At 40.9% G+C, this 13,458-nt stretch overlaps 1 protein-coding gene across 1 annotated transcript in view; it reads right to left on the bottom strand.

The window, feature by feature from the left end:
• Nucleotides 1–638: 638 nt before the first annotated feature.
• Nucleotides 639–13,458, bottom strand: part of Myo10A (unconventional myosin 10A) — a 98,109-nt gene continuing 85,289 nt past the window's right edge. The window contains exons 4-7 of the mRNA XM_073974157.1: nt 5,643–6,346; nt 5,346–5,580; nt 1,403–2,539; nt 639–1,342 (exon numbers count right to left, since the gene is read on the bottom strand). Coding sequence (XP_073830258.1) covers nt 1,172–1,342; nt 1,403–2,539; nt 5,346–5,580; nt 5,643–6,346 — 2,247 coding nt within the window. The 3' untranslated portion in view covers nt 639–1,171. The remainder of the gene's footprint in view (nt 1,343–1,402; nt 2,540–5,345; nt 5,581–5,642; nt 6,347–13,458) is intronic.

Below are 13,458 nucleotides of genomic sequence, written 5' to 3'. Positions count from 1 at the left end.
AGTTGCCAAGGCCTTAAGCAATTATAGTGTGAATAAAGTACTCGAAGTACATCCCCCATCTATTGCAGCTGAGGAGCGTCAGCTGCCACGACAAACCAGAGTAGTTTTGGCTCAACTACGCTCGGGATATTGCAGTCGCCTAAATTCTTATTGGGCGGAAATCGATCGCGCCGTGCAAGACACAACTGCCCCGCCAAACCTACCCGTCTAACTCCAGTGGATCTGTGGCTACATACCATAGAAGCAGCCATTTTTCTGGAACTGGAGATAGACCCAGAGCCAGATTGAACAGAGGAACGAACATACAAACATAATAAAAACACTGTTACAACAACAACAACGGAAGTCAAGCCACTGCAAAAAACCCAACAAATAGTCGTACTTCAAACTGTCCTGAGTACGCTTAGGCCAAAAAATGTCAAACTACCCAAAAAAAAAAATTGTAAAATGACACCTGGCGACACTGGTTTCCTAGTGCCCCTAGTAGAAGCTCGCTTCAGAACACCTATAGAAGCTTCCTTCAGCTCGCCTTTATAAGCTCCCTTCAGCACACCTAAAAGGCCGCCTGCAACTCCCCTTCAGCTCGCCTATAGAGCCTCCCTGTAGATCAGATTTCTTATTAGAAAAATACCATTAACTTTTAATTATAATAAAACATATATAGTATTATTTATTTTTACTTTCTTGCTTTTGTTTTATATAAATTCTTACCAAGTAAATAAATGTATGTATATATTTATATTTTATATATTATTATGTATATGTGTATTTATATAAAGAGGAAAATCGAAATATATATTCTGGGAATTTTTATAAAAAAATAATTTTAAAAAATTGCACTTAAATCCAATAATGAAACTTTTTAGGAAGAAAAGCTTTTTGATGTTTTTTTATTCTCAAAAATATAGAAAATATGGCCTTAAAAGATATTTTCATATTTTTTTCTTCAATTCCTCTCTTTCTCTCTCTCTCTGACTATTTAGTGAAAACAAATTTTGTTAAGCAAACATTTTTTTAAGCTGAGAGCTAAATATTTAAAAAATATTTAAAGCATAGCAAAGAATAAAAACTCGTATTTATAAATATAGACGACGAATGTTATAATTAACTTAAAAACTAACAGATTACAAATTAAAGTAATTAATTTTAAAGTTTAATTAAAAATTATGAATTAATTGACAACATCTCTTTTGTCACGTTGACTAATTTGAGCCATGGTTATGTATTGGCGTACCAAACGCGATATTTCATGAGCCTGTTCGGTTTGGACCCTTATGACACGCTGCTGCATCAGATTGCCCACCTTCATGTCCAAGAACAATGCACCATCTTCGGAGCGGACCTAATGATACAAAGAGTTTAATAATTGTTTTCTATTCAATTTATCACCTAAGAAACTTACCTTCCGCGTTGATATAACCTCCATAAAAGGCCAGTGCTGCATTGTCTCATGTGTATTGGGGTCAAGGAACAGTACACCCCTACGATTCAAAGCCAATATTAAATCCCGCCACATGGGACTATCATCAACATGCGGACCTTCTTCGGCCCAAATACGTTTCACGGCAAAGAAACTGCTACCGAATAAAGGCCATGCCGATAGAACATTTAAGAACTGTGCCTTAACCTGACCCGGACTTAGATTTGCAATTTGTGGCCAGGCCGATTGAACCAAACCCACCCATTGGGCTGGTCGTATTTCTCTAATACCTAAAGCTGGTTTAGGCAATAGGAATTTAATTTCCTTCATGGCTGGTACATGACTCAAATCGGCTGCACGATGCAACAGTGCTGCAATGCGAGCCATATCTCTCACCACTTCTGGTGGGGGAACACCATTACCGGGTAACTCCAACAACAAACCTTCCAAATAATCTGGAGCCACTTGATTGAAAAGGACCTCCACATACAGAGGTGTGGGTGCAGGATCTCTCTTCAAAGGGAAATGCCACACCGAACGACAGAATATCAAATAGAAGGGCTGGCCTGATTTCAACAATTCCGTGGTAACATCTAAAATATATTCATCGGCCGCCAATGGCATGGTGAAGGCATCACCCTGGACAATGCAGTAGAGAGAAAATTCTTGCTGTTCTGTTTCCGATTCAATACCCAAGAGGGCACACAGCTCGGCAATAACATCTGCAACCACTGTGGAACAACGTGTATTTACCACACGCTCCGCACCACCTGGCAAACGATAAATTTGTCTTCTTGCTGAACGACCAGCTGATACGGCGGTAACCTCTTCCACACTGGGAACATTTTTACGACCACCACAACGGGCCGTTTTGCGTAGATTTGTTAGACACACAGCTGCAGTACCATGGCACGAACGTCTACGATCCGAGGCCGCCGATGTTAAATGTTCCAAAAGATATGGCCGTAGCGCGTCCGAACAACCAAAGTAAGCAGCCAAAATACTGAGTAAACGCCAACCACGTTGCGCCGAATCGTGACACGGTGAACGATTTGCTGTGGTCTGTTTCATTAACTGGCAATAGACTTCATCGCGTAATGCCAAATATTTGTGACAATGCTGAAAGGAGAAGGAGAGAGAGAGAAATGAAAATATTAAAAACTGTACTCTTAAAAATTAAAATAAGGCCTTAAAAATATGAGCCTTCAAGACGTCGTTCTGAAGCCCGTCTTCATTGGCGAGCTGAAGCAAGTCTGTAAGATGATGATTCAATAGAAATCCTTCTTATGGGTTTTACAACAGAATATAACACCTCCTTAGGGACCTTCTATAGACTAGAAGATCTCGGTAGGGGACTTCTATATAACAGAAAACTTCCGCAGGGGTCTTCTATGGAACAGAAGACCTCCGTAGGGGTCTTCTATAGAATAGAAGTCTCGTTAGCGGTCTTCTATATAACAGTAAACTTCCGCAGGGGTCTTCTATGGAACAGAAGACCTCCGTAAGGGTCTTCTATAGAATGGAAGACCTCGGTAGGGGTCTTCTATAGAATAGAAGACCTCGCTATGTTTGTTCTATAGAATAAAAGACCTCGGTAGGGGTCTTCTATAGAATAGAAGACCTTGGTAGGGATCTTCTATAGAATAGAAGACTTCGGGAGGAGTCTCCTATAGAATAGAAGACCTCGGTAGGGGTCTCCTATAGAATAGAAGACATCGGTAGGGGTCTTCTATAGAATAGAAGACATCGGTAGGGATCTTCTATAGAATAGAAGACATCGGTAGGGGTCTTCTATAGAATAGAAGACATCGGTAGGGGTCTTCTATAGAATAGAAGACATCGGTAGGGGTCTTCTATAGAATAGAAGACATCGGTAGGGGTCTTCTATAGAATAGAAGACATCGGTAGGGGTCTTCTATAGAATAGTAGACATCGGTAGGGGTCTTCTATAGAATAGAAGGCATCGGTAGGGGTCTTCTATTGAACAGAAGACCTCGATAGCGGTCTTCTATAGAATAGAAGACTTCGGTAGGGGTCTTCTATAGAATAGAAGACCTCGGTAGGAGTCTTCTATAGAATAGAAGACCTCGGTAGGGGTCTTCTATAGAATAGAAGACCTCGGTAGGGGTCTTTTATAGAATAGAAGACCTCGGTAGGGTCTTCTATAGAATAGAAGACCTCGGTAGGGGTCTTCTATAGAATAGAAGACCTCGGTAGGTGTCTTCTATAGAATAGAAGACCTCGGTAGGGTTCATGTATAGTATAGAAGACGTCGGTAGGGGTCTTTTATAGAATATAAACCTCAGTATAGGACGTCTTTAGAATAGAAAACTTCGGTAAGCGTATTCTATAAAATAGAAGACCTCGGTAGGGGTCTTCTACAGTATATAAGACTGTGGTAAGGGTCTTCTATAGAAAATAGGACTTCGGTAGGGGGTCTTCTATTCAATAGAAGACCTCCGTAGGGGTCTTCTATAGAATAGAAGACCTCGGTAGGGGTCTTCTATAGAATAGAAGACCTCGGTAGTGGTCTTCTATAGAATAGAAGACCTCGGTAGGGGTCTTCTATAGAATAGAAGACCTCGGTAGGGATCTTCTATAGAATAGAAGACCTCGGTAAGGGTCTTCTATAGAATAGAAGACCTCGATAGGGGTCTTCTATAGTATAGAAGACCTCGGTAGTGGTCTTCTATAGAATAGAAGACCTCGGTAGTGGTCTTCTATAGAATAGAAGACCTCGGTAGTGGTCTTCTATAGAATAGAAGACCTCGGTAGGGGTCTTCTACAGTATATAAGACTGTGGTAAGGGTCTTCTATAGAAAATAGGACTTCGGTAGGGGTCTTCTGTAGAATAGGAGACGTCGGTACGGGGTCTTCTATAGAACAGAAGACCTCGGTAGGTGTCTTTTATAGAATAGAAGACCTCGGTAGTGGTCTTCTATAAAATAGAAAATCTCGGTAGGGGTCTTCTATAGAATAGAAGACCCCGATAGGGGTCTTCTAAAGAAATGAAGACCTCGGTAGGGGTCTTCTATAGAATAGAAGACCTCGGTAGGGTCTTCTATAGAATAGAAGACCTCAGTTGGGTCTTCTATAGAATAGAAGACATCGGTTGGGTCTTCTATAGAATAGAAGACCTCGGTAGGGGTGTTCTATAGAATAGAAGACCTCGGTAGGGGTGTTCTATAGAATAGAAGACCTCGGTAGGGGTGTTCTATAGAATAGAAGACCTCGGTAGGGGTGTTCTATAGAATAGAAGACCTCGGTATAGGACTTCTTTTGAATATAAGACCTCGGTAAGGGTCTTCTATAGAATAGAAGACCTCGGTAGGGGTCCTAGAGACCTAGTTAGGGGTCTTCTATATAACAGAAAACCTCCGCAGTCGTCTTCTATGGAACAGAAGACCTCCACAGGTGTCTTCTATGGAACAGAAGACCTCCACAGGTGTCTTCTATGGAACAGAAGACCTCCATAGGGGTCTTCTATAGAATAGAAGACCCCTGTAGGAGTCTTCTATGGAATAGAAAACCTCGACAAGGGTCTTCTTTTCTGTAGTAGATGCCAACGTAGATCCCCATAGTGATCATCTATAGAATAGAAGACGTCCGTAGGGGTTTTCTATAGGAGAGAAGACGTCCGTCAGGGTATTCTATAAAAGATAACAAGTCCGTGTGTCTTCTTCCGTAGGGGTTTTTTATGAAATATAAGCCCTTCGCAGGAGTCTTCAAAGGAGTAAAATACCACTGTAAATGTCTTCTATAAAATAAAATACCTCCTCTATATATTAGATGACCACCGTATGGGTCTTCCACAAAATAGAGGACCTGTTTAAGGGTCCTCGTCCATAAAGTCTTCCTTTTGGTGGCCTGGGCCCTACGTTCTTCTTTTTAATACTTTATCTCCATTCCCCATGTCGTTACTTACCATTAGCACCGTATAAACACATTTAACTTCTGTTAGATCCGGATCCATGGGTATGTCGCCGCAGTAGCACAATATGCACTCAAAACATTCTAAAGCTAGTGGGGCCAAATCATTGGGTAGACGCAGCAAAGGTGTGCGTATAGGCACCCCTTGCCATTTAACCAATTCGGCATAAGAACGATTAGAGGAGCGTTCCGAAGAATCACGGCCATGGGAACGGGCATCATGGATTTGACTGAAAGACCAAAAAAATAATATTATTTTGTGCTCTCTCTCTCCCTCTCTCCTAAAACTTACTCATTTCTAAAGTGTTGCATGGCAAATTGTAACAAAGAGTAGCGAGTCACCGAAGGTGATGTGGAACCACCACCATTATGTTGATCCTCGGCCATGTAATTGGCATCCAAGTTGGATGGCTGTAGGTGACCTGGTGTCTGTTGATCCCTAGGATGCATACCACCTCCACCGGCTCCATGATACTGTTGGCTGGATATTTTGCGACCCGTGTGTAAATAACTTTGTTGTTTGGTGTACTGTTGATGATGTTCTCCATATTGGTCACGTTCTATCAGCCTTTCATCCTCAATTTCATTATGACCATTGTAGTGATGACCCCGTTCTCCTGACACCGGTGAATGGTGATGATCCATGGCATCATGCATACCATGCATCATGGAGCGTGAATGCATTTCCGAACGTGAATGCTGTTCAGCCCTTGAAACCTGTTCACCACGACCTCCACCACCGCCACCTGCTGCAGCGTTAGGACTATGATGCATATGATGTTGATGGGTCTCATCATAAGATCCTGCCATCATGGGGGATGATGTGTTGCGCATTTGTTGACGCTGATCGCCACCGGCACCTTGGCCATTATTGGCATTGCCTTGCATAGTTTCTCTGTGATTGGATTGCCTTGATTCCAACCTTTCAATGGGCACATTAAGTGTCTGAGCTGCAGCGCGCACACCCGATGACAAGGTTGAAGCTTTCGATTGTGTCTGAAAATGAAATGAAACATGAAACGACATTGTTATTAAATATGGACATGGACAAAATTTATTTCACAACAAAAATTGTAACAAATATCATTTATCGACTGTTATACACGATTTTACTGTCATCAAATCAATGTGAAAGTGTAAGGCGGCACCCAATAGGCTAATGTTGCATATTAAATAGTCTGCGACACTCACAGCAAAACCAGTTGAATTTTTGGCCAAAAAGACTGAAGTGTTATATCCGCAAATGTTTTTTGTTTTCTTTGGATTCTTTTGCCAAATGTTTGTTTGGGGGGCCACTCCATTTCATGGGGGTAATAAAACATTTTTTCTCGATTTGACCGCGAAACGATAATTGCCTAAACATTTTGGCGAAATACTTCATGTCAATTGGCAAGCAAACAAACAAATGTCTACAATTACAAATACAGCAACAACGATGGCTTTCCATTTGTTATCGTTTTGCTGTCTGCGCTTACATGTAGCCATGACCATGTAATGACACCTGTTGTTATGTTTTCTTTTTCTTTTCGTATACAGGTCTTGTATAAGCGCATTGGTCGTAAAGCTAATCTACCCAGCCTATAAATTTCTTTGTGGCAGGTTGACATCTAAAATCGATTAGATAAATTACGAGAATAATTTGTTAATAATTATTTTGAAAAGCGATTTGCAAAGGAATTCGCCACACAAATTCCTATGAAAAGATGTAGAAATGTTGAGCTGCAGATACCGATTAAATTATACTTTACATCAATACATACAAATATACATACATATGTCTGTACATGTCGTACATCTAGAAAACCTCAATATACCTCACCACATCACCCCAAAAACATATCCCTATAGCTCGCTTTTAAAATCTCCCCACAGCTTTGCCTTGAAAGGATCCCCTTAAAAGTCCCCCGTAGGGGTCTTCTATACAATAGAAGACTTCCGTACGGGCCTTCTGTAGAATAGAAGACTTCCGTAGGGGTCTTCTATAGAATAGAAGACCCCTACGGAGATCTTCTATAGAAAAGAAGACCTCCGTATGGGTCTTCTATAGAATAGAAGACCTCCGTAGGGGTCTTCTATAGCATAGAAATCCTCCGTATGGGGTCTTCTATAGAATATAAGACTTCAGTAGGGGTCTTTTATATATCGGTTGGGGTCTTTTTTATCCGTTGGGGTCTTTTTTATCAGTTGGGGTCTTTTTTATCCGTTGGGGTCTTTTTTATCAGTTGGGGTCTTCTTTAGAGTAGAAGACATCCGTAGGAGTCTTCTATAGAATAGAAGACCTCCGTAGGGGTCTTCTATAGAATAGAAGACCTCCGTAGGGGTCTGCTTCAAAATAGAATACCTCCGTAGGGGTCTTCTATAGAATAGAACACCTCCGTAGGTGTTTTCGGTAGAATAGAAGAGGTCCCTAGGAGTCTTCTGTAGAATAGAAGACTTCCGTAGGGGTCTTCTATAGAATAGAAGACCCCTACGGAGATCTTCTATAGAAAAGAAGACCTCCGTATGGGTCTTCTTTAGAGTAGAAGACATCCGTAGGAGTCTTCTATAGAATAGAAGACCTCCGTAGGGGTCTTCTATAGAATAAAAGACCTCCGTAGGGGTCTTCTATAGCATAGAAATCCTCCGTATGGGGTCTTCTATAGAATATAAGACTTCAGTAGGGGTCTTTTATATATCGGTTGGGGTCTTTTTTATCCGTTGGGGTCTTTTTTATCAGTTGGGGTCTTCTTTAGAGTAGAAGACATCCGTAGGAGTCTTCTATAGAATAGAAGATCTCCGTAGGAGTCTTCTATAGAATATAAGACCCCTAGGCTTCTATAGAATAAAAGACATCGGTAGGGGTCTTCTATAGAATAAAAGACCTCCGTAGGGGTCTTCTATAGAATAGAAGACCTCCGTAGGGGTCTGCTTCAAAATAGAATACCTCCGTAGGGGTCTTCTATAGAATAGAACACCTCCGTAGGTGTTTTCGGTAGAATAGAAGAGGTCCCTAGGAGTCTTCTGTAGAATAGAAGAGCTCCCTAGGAGTCTTCTATAGAATAGAAGAGCTCCCTAGGAGTCTTCTATAGAATAGAAGAGCTCCCTAGGAGTCTTCTAAAGAATAGAAGAGCTCCCTAGGAGTCTTCAATAGAATAGAAGAGCTCTCTAGGAGTCTTCTATAGAATAGAAGATCTCCGTAGGGGTCTTCTATAGAATATAAGACCCCTAGGCTTCTATAGAATAAAAGACATCCGTAGGGGTCTTCTATAGAATAAAAGACCTCCGTAGGGGTCTTCTATAGAATAGAAGACCTCCGTAGGGGTCTGCTACAAAATAGAAGACCTCCGTTGGGATCTTCTTTGGAACAGAAGACCTCCGTAGTGTTCTTCTATGGAATAGGAGACCTGGGTCTTCTATAGAAGACCACTATGGTCTTCTATAGAAGACCGTAGTGGTCATCTATAGAATAGAAGGCCTTCGCCTGGGTCTTCAATAGAAGGTTTGCGTCTGGATCTTCTATAGCATATATGACCACCATAGGGGTCTTCTATAGAATAGATGGCCTCCATAGGAGTATTCTATAAAATAGAAGAGCTCCGCTGGGATCTTCTATTGAATAAGGACCTCCGTTGGGGTTTTCTCTAAAATGGAGGACCTCCGTAGGTGTCTTCTCTAGAATAGAAGACCTCCGTTGAGATCTTCTCTAAAATAGAAGACCTCCGTAGGGGTCTTCTCTAGAATAGAAGATCTACGTAGGGGTCTTCTATAGAATAAAATACCTCCGTTGGGATCTTCTCTAAAATAAAAGACCTCCATAGGGGTCTTCTCTAGATTAGAAGACCTACGTAGGGGTCTTCTCTAGAATAAAAGACCTCTGTTGGGATCTTCTCTACAATAAAATACCTCCGTTGGGATCTTCTCTAAAATAGAAGACCTCCGTAGGGGTCTTCGCTATAATATAAGACCTACGTAGGGGTCTTCTCTAGAATAGAAGACCTACGTAGGGGTCTTCTCTAGAATAGAAGACCTCCGTCGGGGTCTTCTATAAAATAGAAGACCTCCGTAGGGGTATTCTCTAAAATAGAAGACCTCTGTAGGGGTCTTCTCTAGAATAGAAGACCTCCGTAGGGGTCTCCTATAGAATAGAAGACCTCCGTAGGTGTCTTCTATAGAATAGAAGACCTCCGTAGGTGTCAGCTACAGAATAGAAGACCTCCGTAGGTGTCTTCTATAGAATAGAAGACCTCCGTAGGGGTCTTCTATAGAATAAAAGACCTTAGATTAGAAGGCCTCCATAGGGGTCCGCTGCCCCCTTATTGATCTTCTATAGAATAGGAGACCTCCGTAGGGGTCTTCTATAGAATAGAAGATCTCCGTAGGGGTCTTCTATAGAATAGAAGACCTCCGTAGGGGTCTTCTATAGAATAGAAGACCTCCGTAGGGGTCTTCTATAGAATAGAAGACCTCCGTAGGGGTCTTCTATAGAATAGAAGACCTCCGTAGGGGTCTTCTATAGAATAGAAGACCTCCGTAGGGTTCTTCTATAGAATAGAAGACCTCCGTAGGTGTCTTCTATAGAATAGAAGGCTTCCGTATGGGGTCTTCTATAGAAGATCTACGTAGGGGTCTTCTCTAGAATAGAAGACCTCCATAGGGATATTGTATACAATAGAAGAATTCTAAAGAATAGAAGACCTCCGTAGGGTTGTTCTATAGAATAGAAGAGCTCCGTAGGGGTCTTCTATAGAATATAAGACCTCCGTAGGGGTCTTCTATAGAATAGAAGGCCTCCGTAGGGGTCTTCTATAGAATAGAAGACCTCCGTAGGGGTCTTCTATAGCAGAGAAGACCTCCATAGTAGTCTTCAATAGAAGAGAAGACCTCCATAGCAGTCTTCTATAGAAGAGAAGATCTCCGTAGGGGTCTTCTATAGAATAGAAGACCTCCGTAGGAGTCTTTAATAGAATAGAAAACCTCCGTATGTGGTCTTCTATAGAATAGAAGACCTCCGCAGGGGTATTCTATAGAATATAAGACCTCCCTCGGGTCTTCTATAGAATAGAAGACCTCCGTAGGAGTCTTTAATAGAATAGAAAACCTCCGTATGGGGTCTTCTATAGAATAGAAGACCTCCGTAGGTGTCTGCTATAGAATAGAAGACCTCCGTAGGTGTCTTCTATAGAATAGAAGACCTCCTTAGGGGTCTTCTATAGAATAGAAGACCTCCTTAGGAGTCTTCTATAGAATAGAAGACCTCCTTAGGAGTCTTCTATAGAATAGAAGACCCCAGTAGGAATCTTCTATAGAATTGAAGACCCCAGCAGGAGTCTTCTATAGAGTAGAAGACCTCAGTAGGAGTCTTCTTTAGAATAGAAGACCTCCGTAGGGGTCTTCTATAGAATAGAAGACCTCCGTAGGGGTCTTCTATAGAATAGAAGACCTCCGTAGGGGTCTTCTATAGAATAGAAGACCTCCGTAGGGGTCTTCTATAGAATAGAAGACCTCCGTAGGGGTCTTCTATAGAATAGAAGACCTCCGTAGGGGTCTTCTATAGAATAGAAGACCTCCGTAGGGGTCTTCTCTAGAATAGAAGACCTCCGTAGGGGTCTTCTATAGAATAGAAGACCTCCGTAGGGGTCTTCTCTAGAATAGAAGACCTACGTAGGGGTTTTCTCTAGAATAGAAGAACTACGTAGGGGTTTTCTCTAGTATAGAAGACCTACGTAGGGGTTTTCTCTAGAATAGAAAACCTACGTATGGGTTTTCTATAGAATAGAAGACCTCCGTAGGGGTCTTCTATAGAATAGAAGACCTCCGTAGGTGTCTTCTATAGAATAGAAGACCTCCGTAGGTGTCTTCTATAGAATAGAAGACCTCCGTAGGTGTCTTCTATAGAATAGAAGACCTCCGTAGGTGTCTTCTATAGAACAGAAGACCTCCGTAGGTGTCTTCAATAGAATAGAAGACCTCCGTAGGTGTCTTCTATAGAATAGAAGACCTCCGTAGGTGTCTTCTATTGAATAGAAGACCTCCGTAAGTGTCTTCTATAGAATAGAAGACCTCCGTAGGTGTCTTCTATAGAATAGAAGACCTCCGTAGGTGTCTGCTATAGAATAGAAGACCTCCGTAGGTGTCTGCTATAGAATACCTCCGTAGGTGTCTTCTATAGAATAGAAGACCTCCGTAGGTGTCTTCTATAGAATAGAAGACCTCCGTAGGTGTCTTCTATAGAATAGAAGACCTCCGTAGGTGTCTTCAATAGAATAGAAGACCTCCGTAGGTGTCTTCTATTGAATAGAAGAATTCCTACGTGTCTTCTATAGAATAGAAGACCTCCGTAAGTGTCTTCTATAGAATAGAAGACCTCCGTAGGTGTCTTCTATAGAATAGAAGACCTCCGTAGGTGTCTGCTATAGAATAGAAGACCTCCGTAGGTGTCTGCTATAGAATAGAATACCTCCGTAGGTGTCTGCTATAGAATAGAATACCTCCGTAGGTGTCTTCTATAGAATAGAAGACCTCCGTAGGTGTCTTCTATAGAATAGAAGACCTCCGTAGGTGTCTTCTATAGAATAGAAGACCTCCGTAGGTGTCTTCTATAGAATAGAAGACCTCCGTAGGAGTCTTCTATAGAATAGAAGACCTCCGTAGGAGTCTTCTATAAGATAGGAAACCTCCGTAGGGGTCTTCTATAAGATAGGAAACCTCCGCTGGTGTCTTCTATTGAATAGAAGACCTGGGTCTTCTATAGAATAGAGGAACTGCGTCTGGGTCTTCAATAAAATATATGACCACCATAGGGGTCTTCTAGTCTTTTATATAATAGAAGAACTCCGTAGGAGTCTTCTATAAAATAGAGAAGTTCCTTGGGAGTCTTCTGTAGAATAGCTCCGTTGGGGTCTTCTATAGAATAGAATACTTCCGTTGGAACACTTCGACAGAATAGAATAGAGAGGCTTCTATAGAACAGAAGAGCTCCGTGGGAGTCTTCTAAAGAATAGACGAACTTCGTAGGGGCCTTCTATAGAACAGAAGACCTCCATAAGGGTCTTCTAATCAATAGAAGGCCTCCTCATATATATTAAATGGCTTCGTTGGAAATCTTTTCAACAGATGAACTACTTCTTTGGTTAAGGAGAAGTCTCCCGCCTTTCCCGTTTGGGGTATTTGTATCCAATAAATACCAGGACTTAAGATGCACAAAGTTTTTAAAGTTTTTCCATTTTTAGCCATCGTAAAACCTATTGACCACCAACAGTTTTAAAAATATTATTGGAAATTCCTCAAAGTTTGATTTTCATTTTGCAGTTTTACTCAATAAACTATTCAATTTTCCAATTAGCCAGTCATTAATGACTGAAACAAAAACTACCAATAAACTTTCAAAATCATTTTTACGATCAGCTGATCGCCTGCTGATTTCAATGGAATTATCCCCCTCCTTCCCAAAATTGCATTGCGATATCTCAAATAATTATGGCATTTTAATTGTTCATTACTTTTATGGCTCAAAACTCAAAATTTATCATTCGATTAAAATGTATACGAAATTAATGGAAAAAATGGAAAATTAATCATTTTGTATTTAAGAAAATATACTAACAACAACAAGTAAAAGAAGTGCAAAACACTAAAACAATAAACTAAAATCCACAATAAACTAAATAAAAATGGAATGAAAGTCTTAACATAAAAAACAATCTCAACTCAAATACATGGAGTTCAAGACTAACATAAAATAAAAAAAGATGAAGATGAAACAACAACGTCTGGTCGGAGATGAACCATCAGGAATTTATGTATGTACAATGATGGCCAAGACAGTAACCACACTTGTTGTGCTGATCATGATGATGGTCATTGTATGTGAATTACGAATCTATGAATAGAGTCTGTGGCGGTCGGTCATTACACCATAAACTGGCGGCAGCAGCAGCAGTGATACACAAATGAAAGAGTCGAGATTGCGGCATGAGTTGCTTGCTGCTACTTTTTTTATTTTTCATATCAAAATTTTGAAATTAAACACAAATGAATAAATAAACATTTCATACAAATGTATAAATGAATGACTTTCTGGACTGTTACTCCACTCATCATCGTCATTATCATCATCATCATCGTTGTAT

This window comes from Musca autumnalis, unplaced genomic scaffold (assembly GCF_047663935.1).
Source record: "Musca autumnalis isolate F117 unplaced genomic scaffold, ASM4766393v1 scaffold_3, whole genome shotgun sequence".
In the NCBI taxonomy this organism is placed as follows: domain Eukaryota; kingdom Metazoa; phylum Arthropoda; class Insecta; order Diptera; family Muscidae; genus Musca; species Musca autumnalis.
Note: the sequence above shows the minus strand (reverse complement) of the source record. Positions and strands in the feature narration are given on the sequence as shown.